Below are 12,059 nucleotides of genomic sequence, written 5' to 3' on the forward strand. Positions count from 1 at the left end.
TAATCTTAATTTTTTGTAATATTACGATTCAATACAAGAGCCACAAAATTTATGCTGAAGAGCCGCATGCGGCTCGCGAGCCGCAGTTTGCCCACCGTTGACTAGACCAACGAGCCGTAGGCTGGCCTAGCCTACTTGCAACCCAGCACAAATTTAATCTAAATCAAAGTGATAAGAGTAACATGGAAAAATCATTAAAACAGAATATTAACAAAGCAGTGGACTTATCCGTTTTCATTTCATGCTTTTGCTTTATTTCTTACTTTTTCTTCATTTTTAGTACTTTTAAAGCAATGATGCAGAGAATTCTTCATTCAGCATAAATTGGGCTACTACACGTAGGCTATTATCAGAATCGTATTAAGCATAGATAAAAGATTCAAGTTTTGTTTGTAAAAATACCTAAAACAAGCCTGCACAACTCGAAACAATAGGCTACAAGAGTTAAAGTTTGACAAGAAAAAAAGTTTGACTTCGACGGGCGTCGAACCTCGTTCTCACGATCTCTGGTCAGAGGATGAAACCACTGAACCAACCGTGCCAACGAGAAACTGTTGCATTCACACGGTTTTAATACAAACTTTTACCAAAATCTGTAAATGAGCCAGAAATCTCGTGGGAAAAAAAATTTGCTGCCGGGCCCCGGTGCAGATGTTGCTGCCGGGCCGCGAAATTTTTTTCCCCACGAGATTTCTGTCTCATTGATTTTAGTCACTCTAAAAGTAAGATTTTCCGAAAGTGCTTGAGATTGGTTGATTCAGATTGCGAAATAACTATTTGCCAATAAAATTCTGCAATGATAATAAAATATAAGCTTTCCCTAACCCTACTTTTTTGAAAAGCTCTTGTGCACCGCAAAAATTTATTTAAAGAAAAAATAAAGTTTGACTTCAACGGGCGTCGAACCCTCGTTCTCACGATTACTAGGCAGAGGATGATACCACTGAACCAACCGTGCCAACGAGAGAATGTTGCATTCACACGGTTTTAATACAAACTTTTACCAAAATATGTAAATGAGACAGAAATCTCGTGGGAAAAAATATTTCGCTGCCGGGCCCCCCATCGTGACATGTCGCGTGATATCTCACAAATCACAAGCAAAATTTGCGGTGCGCGTTCTTACAAAGGATAAATTAGGTTAAAGTATTAACACTCCATTATTTCACAAAGAATGCACTATTGTAAATATGACTTTTAATTCACAGATACACACTATAGTTATACACAAAGATAAAATGCTGTGGCTATATTTGGCTATATTACTCAATAGCGTTGCCAGATATGGAATTCTGCCCTAATTTGAGGAAAAGTTTATAGCTGTTGAAAACAAAAACTTGTATTTGGGAAATTTTTTTTAGTCCTGGCCAAAGATCAAAACCCTAACCTTGTTCCTAACTCTAACCTTTTTAACTTAACCCTTCCTAACTTTAATCATAACTCTGGCAACACCTGATTGTAACCACTGTAACCATAGCAACAAGTGGGTAAAATCAGCCATTTCGAAGACAAAAATACAATAGGCCTACCATTTCTGACCTTGAAATCTGCAGAGAGTAGGGGAGCAAACTTAGGATGAGTGCATTGCTATTGTTCATGACATTAAGAAATACCAACTTCATATAAGAAATACCAACTTCATAATATAAAAAACATTTTATGCAAAATTCACCTTAACACGCAAATTTAAACATTTTATCGGGCCTCCTGAACGCAAGAAACTGAAAATTTTGTTGTTCTAAAAAAGGGCATACCCATGAGGGGGCCCAATCAAAATACGAAACTAATATAAAAAACAATATTTTATGTAAAATCGTTGAAAGCAATATTTTTATCGCGTGAATTTAGACATTTTGTCGGGCCCCATGGAACTCACCGGGCCCCGGTGCAATGCACCGGTTGTCTTCCTCTCTTGTGGGTCCTGGGTACAGGAACATAATACCACAGAACTGGGATTGTTTCGTAATGAAAATGAGATTAAGCCATACACTTGCGATTTCGTATTATTATTATTGTAACTGTCTCCGCCCCCAGTGTAGCCAAATCGTTTGACAGCCGCTGGCTTCGACCAGTCTTTCAACAAGGCTGATAGGTTCTCCATTCTGTTTTGTCCTTTGCGATGTTTTGCAATCGATGGAGATGTGATTTGCTGAGCAGGGATCCCAGGCCAGCTTTTCTGATGTCAGATCTCAGCAGTTGTAATAAGTTGGTACGGTGACGTCCGGTTCGGCCTTGGTACTTTTTGCTGCCAATTATCGCAAATTCAAGGGCTTTTTGGGGAGGTGAGTCCTGGTGAAGTCTCAGAAGATGTCCAAACATGTTCCATCTCATGGTGGAGATCTTGCAAGATAATGGTTTACTGTTGCATGTTTTGTAGAGGTCTTTGTTCGAGATAAGACTGTTTTGCCAAGTATGACCAGTTATGACACGTAAATGTCTTCGATGACAGGCATCCAATCTTTCAAGACTTGCTTTGGTAACAGACCTGCAGTTGTACATCATAATTGGGATGCAGAACGCGCTGTACAATCTTAGTCGCAACTGCAATGGGATTCTCGATCTCTTGCTCCATAGTTTCCAGTATGATCTGAAAGCGACATTGCCTAAATTACAGCGAGATTTGACATCCGCAGTGCTGCACAATGATAATCCCAAAAGTTTGTGTGTACGCCATTTTTCGTTTCCTCGAATCGGTAGGCTATCAGCATCAGTTTCATTTGTGTCTGCAAGAAATATGTGGCTGAATTCAGTTTTAGTCTCATTCATGAAAAGATTGTAGTTTTTCAGGTTTTTTGTAGCAATAGGTTGTAGCATGTCGTGGATGTCTTTCCTCATCCAGAAACTCAACATCGTCTGCATACTCCATTTCCAAAGGCATGCGTGTGTCAGATATAGGGGGGTTTGGTCTGGAGGACTGTTCTTGCACTGAGCTCAATGCTGCAGATAGGTAGCAAGTGAAGAGTATTGGAGAGAGGCTGTCTCCTTGAGGGGAACCGATGGTTGTCTCAAAGTTTGCGGACATTTCGATGTTAATGCGCACATAAAGTTTCGTGCCAGCCAACAGGGTACGGGTTAGTCGCAGTTCATCTTCATCACAGCCAGCTTGATCTAAAATTTGAAGGAATTTTTTTGCGTTTGATGGTGTCAAAGGCTTTGGACATATCTATTCCCATTTTGTGGAAGTCCCATTTTCTGACCATTAGCCTACTAGGCTACTGAAACGAGCATGCGTTTTGCCCAAACAATGTCAGCACAGCTTCTGCCACGCTTGAAACCGCTTTGGAATGGTCCAGTGAAGCTGTCTGGTCACAGCGGTAAACCATAATCTCTTCGTGGGAAAATTGTAACATAAGATTCCCAGATCCGTTCGTCTGTATCATGCATTTAAATAATATTTTGGAGCATAGATTTTCCAGCCGGATGCCCTTCCTGACGCTAACCACAGTTATTGGCGGTGGGCCTAGCCTTTACTTAAAAACGTATTTCCTGCAAGGCAGCAGGATTTCTAACAAGTTTTAGCCAACCAGTCGAGGTTGTTGCCCATGAGGTGGGACGTGGACCCACTTGTTAGTTTGGTGTGTGATCAAGACCAGTGTTCCCCGAGACCCATGGTATAACAATCCACGGCGACTGCCCAGGGTTCAAGTAATGACCGTATGTAATGACCGAAAAGAAACACTCTTCAGGAAACGTCTATTCGAGAATTGTATTTCTGTAAAAATAGCCTCAAAGCTGTCGAAAATGGGGTGCAACGCGATACACCACTAAAAACTTGTCACTACAGAACAGATTACTTGGATAAAAGACGGAAATTTTCGTCCAGCTGACAAGCACTAAGCAAAACAGTTAAATGTGCGACTAACTCTCAAGCAACCATTTCACGAATGACCAGAATAGATATCAATATCTCAAGCTCACGTACGCAGTACTGTGACGTAATAGTGAAAGACATTGTCACGCAATTCAAACAGGTGTTCAAAGGTGGTGATGCCATGTTTCATGTTTAAACAGGTTTGATACAAGTCTTACGAACGATGGTGCAATTTTGGCTCATTTTTAGGAAAGATTCCATGACGTAATACGCTAAGATTCAGTAGACCTGAACGGTTTTTATATGACGTTTGATTAGGTGAACAATTGTCTGGAACATAGCGTCCCCTAGTTATGACAGTCTGACATGGCATAACTAAAAAAGAATTAACGACAATTGTGAGCCAATGAATAAAAACACATGATACACAAATTGTTTGAGTCACTCACGTTTAAGTTAATACGCAAATACAAAGGGCATGCAAAGAATGAACAGCAATACGAATAATACACGACGATACATGAAATTGGTACCATAGGTACACGCTAAAATGACGCTATGTACAACGGTTGCGATAATAACCTACTGTTCTGGGCTCAGACAAGTATCGGCCACCGCAGACAAAACCAGGCTCAAACCCTAACACTTAGGTGTTCTTTACCGGGGCGAGGCACGAAATATCCCTCAACACGTAGTCTACTTTCACTTTCTCCGTACTCTCATCATAGTTGCAGACGGCAACTTTAGCTCTACGAACCACAGGCTTCCCTTTCCTAATTTGTGGAACTACCTCATGCACCCTCCCAAGTTGATACTTCCCACGTTTACCAATGTCTTGGAGAGAACCCACCACTACAAGTTGACCAGGCTCCAAATTCTCGGCCATTTTTAGCCATTTTTTCCGGCCCTGAAGACCTGGCAAGTAAAAATCGATCCACTTACTCCAAAACTGCTGAGAAAGTGACAAATTGAACCGATAATCCCTTCTTAATTGGTCACGATCATGTGGTTTCCCAACAGCACAGTATGGGTCTAAGTATGGGGTCAAAAGTGAGGCAGGGGTGATGACAGTAAAATCCCTAGGGTCGTCACTCAAAGGTACCAAAGGGCGTTCGTTCACGATCCGAACGGCACTGCCTATGTACGTAAGCAGTTCAATGAAATTGGGCTTACGAATTGAAGAGTCCAAAATGTGAAAAAAGTACTTGGTCATATCGGCCACGAAACCAAATCTACTCAGCCGAAATCCAGCCAAGAGATCTGCCAGAGGATTTAACAAATCAGGACGCGAAAACATTACCTCATTAACACAAGTTCCTCGAAATTCAGATTGTTTTAAAGCCTTCTTCCTTAAAGCAGCAGCTCTATCTGACGCCAAAACAAAATTGTTAGGTAAATCAATATTTTCCTTCAACGGTACAGGTATCTCAAATCGACCATCTTTCACCTCAATATTCGGTTCAACAAGTTCTCTAGCCAAAATGTCATTGCGAGACAATTCACAGGTTTCATTTTGCAAGGTCAAATCCTGAATGACTTTATTCAGGTCTGCTATTTCCATATCACGAGACTCAATTTTACGCTGAAAGCCAGAGATGACATCTGACTCTGAAGACATCTGCACTCTGCACACATTTGCAACGCTTTCATCTAAGGGTGACTTACCACCACAAGCCAACCAACCGCGAGGAGTGAGTAAAGCATGCGGTTCACTACGATTTTCACCAACACGTTCTTCTTTGGCCCACATCAAATAAGCGTTGTCGTTGCCAATCAGTACATCTACAGTACTACAATCATTCAAATGAAACATATTCACGTCATGAAAATGACGGAAACCACTTAAATCCTGCTTGTGCGGTAAAGTTTTAACATCGTCAGCCCAAGCTGGGTTAACCACCGAAGTTATATCACAAAACAGTTCATCCGTCTCTAACGACTGAATGTTGAGTTTAACAAGGTTAGCACAAGTAGGTTTCTGACCAGCCAGAGTATCCATTTTAAACGACGCTTTATCATACGGTTTAAGGCCAAGTTTGCACACCAAATCACTCGAAACAAACGTCAACTGCGAACCAGGATCATGCTGACAATACACCAACTTCGATTTGCCAGTCATTGGATTCAAAACACGAGCAGCAGTAACGCGGTTAAAAGCTGCTTTAACATTTCCAATCTTAACATTACGCACAGGAACTCTGGCACCAGCATCACCTTTGCCGATCGAATCCAGAGAATCACGTAACGTCACATAAAAATCATGCAGAAGAAAATAGTGTTTCCTATCGTTGTTAGGTCCACACTTACGACAGTTATTTGCATGAACGCAATCCCTAACCATATGCTGGCGCAAACAATTCAAGCATTTGCCAGCTTTCACAATAACATCTCTCCGATCTTTAGGTGTCAAGCGCAAAAATTCTTTACAATTAGACAAAAAATGATATTCAACTTGACCACGTGACGAACAACAAATGCATGCCGGCATGTCTCTACGAGTGGCCACACCACCGCGCGGTGCGCCAACAGCAGTCGAGTACTGCAAACTCCCTGAAATCACATTATCATGTGGTTTTACCGACGTCTGCCTAACCGGACATGAAGGCAATTTTCCTTTGTCAAACTTTTTTAAATGCCGCGACTCACCAGAACCGTGCATTAGCATAATAGCAAAATCAGTCGACTTGCGCGTTTCCTCCCGTACAACAAAATCGAACAAACTCTGAAAAGTAGGCTCATCAGTGCCACCATACTGATCACCTAAAAAGTCAAGATAACGCTGCTTAGCGTCAAACGGGAGTCGCTTAGCCAAATCCAAAACAAAACGTCCTTCTAATTTATCACGCTGACCATAAGCTTGCGCGTAGAGCAGACACTGCGACAATTCATCTTTAAACTCTTTCAAATCACTGGAAGAGATCGAAGTTAATTTGCTACCATAGCGATACTTTCTAATTTCTGGTTATGCAAAAAGACCTCCACGAACTCCAAAACGTTGAGACAAGCGAGCCAAAGACATTTCTATCCTGTCTTCCTCTGACAAGCCAGGGGTGTTAGAAACCAAATTAGCAATCGTTTGCGCAGCTGTTCTAACACAAGCTGCTTGTAACAAAGTCAAACGAGTTCCTTTAAAGGGCGAAGCTGCCATTAAGGCCGTAACACGATTTTTAAAGAAGATAAATGGCATACCATCGTAACCAATCAAGGCCGCCTTATCTAAAAACGTCCTACTATTTTGGTATTCAAAAAAGCAATCTTGTTGTTGAGAACTCGATTTAGCGGGAGAAGACAAGCTATATCCCTTAAGGGGCTGAGGGGGCTCAGTCACGTGCACAGCACGATCAAGATCCTCACAAACGTTAAAATCAGTAGACGCGACACGCCTCTCACAACCACCCAAATTACGTGTAGCTGGGCGATTAAAACCTAGCGGCGCAGAAAACTGTGAAGAGGGCAAAGCATTACTGCTAATGGCGGCCCCGTGACTTGTACGCTCTGGGGGAGGAGTTCTGTTGTAATTCGCAGGCCTTGGCTTTAGATCCTTCGGAAGATCCTGAGCTGCGGCCCCGAGACCTCCTGAAACAGTTTGAAAACGTGTGGATTGCCCAGGTCCACTCACGGACTGAACAGGCGCCTGGAAAAGGTTATGTAAATTAAACTGAGATTGATGTTCACTTCTGGAATAGCTAGAAGAGCCCTTCTTAGAACTACGACGGGAGCCCAACTCTGAACGATATTCAGCTAAAACTACCTCTTTACGTTGTTCAGCCCTTAACTGAGCGTCTTTGAGTGCGAACTCAGCAGCTCTAGCTTCGGCTCTCGCGGCGGCCTCAGCAGCTCTCGCGGCAGCCTCTGCTCGTATGGCCTCAGCTCTCGCCATGGCCTCAGCAGCTCTTGCTTCGGCCTCAGCTTGTATCTGGAGCTCCTCTCGTCTTAGCTGTAGGTTAATTTGTGCAACTATCCGAGACGAACTCGTAGACATCCTAGTGCTTACATTTGAGGCGCTATCCTCAGGATGTATGTCAGCATCCAACATATCTGAGAACTCACTTACTTTTTGTTCAAAGTTATTTTTTAATGAGTTAAATTCGGGATCTACCCTATCACGAAGTTCTGTCAAGATTGCAGAGTTAAAAATTTTAATCAAAAGAGCATGGAAATGCCGTAAATCCTCTTCCAAAGTAAAAAACTTAGATCTAAAAATTAACAGTTCCTGCTTATCACTCAAAGAACCTAGGGCTACAGAAAGTTCCCCAATTTCAGTCAAAATATCCCTTCTAAGATGCCGGGCCTCTCGAACTGACTTAGCCTCATCGTTACTGGGTCCCTCCCCAGAATGGCCTGCCCCACCGCAAAGAACATCATCAGGCTTAAACTCAGTCGAGTCTACGGCGGTCGAGTCCCTGTCTCCACCGAGTGTAGACATATTAATTGTTGGGGCTAAATTTAACAATTAAAAAATTAAGTTACACAAACACACAAAATTAAGTTATAAAAACTTAACTGCAAAGACCGTAAAAAATACAAAAAAGAATTTAAATGCACAATACCGTAGTTGTACGGGTATATGAATGAAGTCCAAAAGTTCCACAAAACTTGCTTGGATTCGTTCACTTGAATCTTCAAGCACAGATCGATTGTCTTTAATCTTTTTTCTTCAAATTAATGTCAATGTTGGTTTTTCTTCAGAACCAACAAAGAAACGCCTTTAATTTTTAACTTGAAGTTCTTCAGTACCAACTGAGAAGAAAAGTCTTTAATTTTCATTTGCTTCTGTAGACTACCAACCAACAAGATCTTCTTTTATTATTTCTTTGCTTCTGTACCAAACACTAGACAGAGTAACGTCTTTATTCTTTTTGTGCTTCTAGTGCTTCTTGGCCTACCAGCTAACAAGTCACGTCTTTTATTTTTTATGTGCTTCTAGTGCTTCTTGGCCTACCAGCTAACAAGTTACGTCTTTTATTTTTTATGTGCTTCTAGTGCTTCTTGGCCTACCAGCTAACAATTAAGTCACGTCTTTTATTTTTTATGGTCACAGCGGTAAACCATAATCTCTTCGTGGGAAAATTGTAACATAAGATTCCCAGATCCGTTCGTCTGTATTTAATGACCGAAAAAGAAACACTCCTTTGAAACGTCTATTCAAATTTGTATTTCTGTAAAATTAGCCACCTGGCTGTCGAAAATGAGGTGCAACACCGTACACCACTAAAACTTGTCACTACAGAACAGATTACTTGGATAAAAGACGGAAATTTTTGTCCAGCTGACAAGCACTAAGCAAAACAGTTAAATGTGCGACTAACTCTCAAGCAACCATTTCACGAATGACCAGAATAGATATCAATATCTCAAACTCACGTACGCAGTACTGTGACGTAATAGTGAAAGACATTGTCACGCAATTCAAACAGGTGTTCAAAGGTGGTGATACCATGTTTCATGTTTAAACAGGTTTGATACAAGTCTTACGAACGATGGTGCAATTTTGGCTCATTTTTAGGAAAAATTCCATGACGTAATACGCTAAGATTCAGTAGACCTGAATGGTTTTTATATGACGTTTGATTAGGTGAACAATTGTCTGGAACACTGTCAATTTTATCTCTAATTCTCTGCAAAATGATGATACGGGTTGCGATTTCGTATACTTATTTAAAATCGAATTAATTGACTAAAATAGGTTATCAGCTTATTGGCTACATATTGTAATAGCCTAGCTATATTGCAATCTCCTCACGTGCTGTTAAGTTCTGATGTGGAGATCTGACCTACCATTAGGCCTATCAACACGGGTTGCTATGCTGTAAGGTTTATTTTAGATCAAGAATGGCTTGAAATAAATAGAAACTAAACCAGAATGAAATCTTATACTTGTGACAGATGAAAACAGTATGTGGCCTACGTGTATTAAATTACTTTTTCGATTATCTTTCAATTTCAGGGAATTGCCATTATCCTTTTACGAATGTGGATAATGGAATGGAAAGGGCCAACTTTCAATCCTGTCGACAACCCTGCATCCCACGAAAAGGAACGGATCACTAGAATTTTGACATATTTTTCTTTGCTGTGGATCAACGTTGGACTTCTTCTTTTTCCATTTAATCTATGTTATGATTATTCCTTTTCCACCATTCCCCTGATAACTTCAGTTTGGCAAAGAAGAAACATCATCTCCCTCCATTTTCTACTTTTAATCATAGTTTGTAGCATTGTTGGAATCAATTTGTTGCTGACTAAGGTAATGGTAAATACATTTAAACTTTGTTGCATAACAGTTATATAAGTTAAATGCAATGAAGATCGGGAAAGGACAGTGAGCAGCAAAGTTGGTGTTTCAATTAAAGTGCATATATAGTGTAGTAGCAAAAGACCTTGTACGGCACTTGAAAGGGCGCCGGTTCGACACCGCTCAGGAGCATATTGTTGTGTCTTTGACAAGAAATTTAACGGCATGCCTGAAGGTGGACACAATTGACTTTCTTGCCTTCCCATTCACTTAATCTGAATCTTAAACCACCGGGTGTAAGCCTGGATGCAAAAATAATCTTTCTTGACTACTTATGAGTAAGTAACCGCAGATGTCTTGGCTCCCCTTCTGTTTGACATCTACACCCACGACCCTGCCAAACACGGTAGGCTATCTGCAAAGTACGCCTATGGTGATGAATTGGCCATTCTACATCTCTGCGGCTACCTGGAGGGACTAGCAATGGAGCTTGGAGTGAACAAAGAACTCATCAAGATTTCAAAGTTTCATCTCACACACCGGCCCCATCCTACCGGAATGCTTTGGCCAGGGAAGACTTGGGTGCGGCTCCACCCCCTGCGTACTGGCGTCGGACTATTCATTTTCAACATGCACAAATTGGGGAATGGCTCCATCCGCGATCTGTGAATGTGACAAGGAGGAACAATTGCAGACCACACCATCTGCAACTGCTTCATTTAGCCTATCATGCTCCAAATGATGTGCATATAGTCTGCGTGAACTAGGTGACGAATCTATTCAGTGGCTGCTCGACACCTGCCCAAAAATCTAGACCCCAGTCACCGCCACTGCCCAAGTGTGGTAAAAAGCAGAGCCCGTAGACTTCTGGAGTGGCGAAGAAGGTTCACACGACGAAGAAGAAAAGAACTGTAGATGCGGATTTGAGATTTCTGGGGTCATTTCAAAAACCTTGCGTGAATAGCACTACACTGTCTTATGTTTACCACTTAGCATTGCAGAAATGAACTCAGAATATAGAGTCGCCTAATTTACTGTAAGTTACTCAACTGCTGAAAAACATTCTGTTTTACATTGGGTTGATAGCAATGTTTGTGCATCGGAATCGGATGCCGACCTTCGCAATCGACTCACATATCATATTAATGTTGTCTGTTATAGTTTTCGCAGTAACGCGTTTTGAAGCTATACCTGCCATAAAACATTTCCTGTAGCATAGTTGTGAAGGCCTATTGCTGCGTAACGTAATAAAACTTACGCTTTTTGTTGTATTTAGAATAAAATGTCAAAGCCATTTGTAATGGGATGTTCATTGATGATTTTTCCATTTCTCCCAGCTTCCAACTTATTTTTTCCTGTGGGCTTTGTGGTTGCTGAAAGGTGCCTTTATTTGCCAAGTGCTGGGTTTCTGGTCTTGTTTGTCTTGCAATGGCATTGGTGTAAGTATAAAAATTTACGCTGTAACCTGCAATTCTACAATAAGACGTAGCCTTTAAGAAAACAAGGACGTAACCAAGAGGGTTTGAGGGAGCAATCGTTCCCCAAACTTTTATCTTTTTCCCCCCGAATTTTTTTTAATATGATTAGGCTTACAACGTTGTAATAGCATTGTATGTATAACGTGTTAAATACTATTTCATAAATTTTTGGCTGAATTCAGTAGCTATATTTTTACACAAACTTTTATTTTAAACATTAAAATGTTCCCTTCCCTCAACAGTTGTTTTGCCTCCCTAAAGTTTTCTTTCTAGCTATAGCCTACTTCATTGAAGCAAAAGCAGTCATACTAATTAAAAACAAAAGCAGGCACCTGACTGCAATTAAACGACAAACGTTTTGCCAAAATCTTGGTAACGATTCCAATGGAAAGGAAACTCAACTCCAAAATTATTGCAAAACTTTATAGCCTATATTTGTGGTTTAAAAAGATTGCTATTTCAATAGAAGCAAACTTGGCAGCTTGGACTCCGAGCCTACTTGTTTAACTATATATCCTGAATGTAATAAAGCGAA

General features: G+C 41.0%; 1 protein-coding gene across 1 annotated transcript in view; it reads left to right on the top strand.

Annotated features, from left to right (window-relative positions):
* The window catches only part of LOC145780302 (protein O-mannosyl-transferase TMTC4-like), a 31,342-nt gene that overhangs the window by 7,900 nt on the left and 11,383 nt on the right, over positions 1 to 12,059 (top strand). The window contains exons 7-8 of the mRNA XM_082592005.1: positions 9,759 to 10,058; positions 11,323 to 11,485. Coding sequence (XP_082448131.1) covers positions 9,759 to 10,058; positions 11,323 to 11,485 — 463 coding nt within the window. The remainder of the gene's footprint in view (positions 1 to 9,758; positions 10,059 to 11,322; positions 11,486 to 12,059) is intronic.

The sequence above is a fragment of the Aplidium turbinatum genome, chromosome 11 (assembly GCF_918807975.1).
Source record: "Aplidium turbinatum chromosome 11, kaAplTurb1.1, whole genome shotgun sequence".
Taxonomy (NCBI): domain Eukaryota; kingdom Metazoa; phylum Chordata; class Ascidiacea; order Aplousobranchia; family Polyclinidae; genus Aplidium; species Aplidium turbinatum.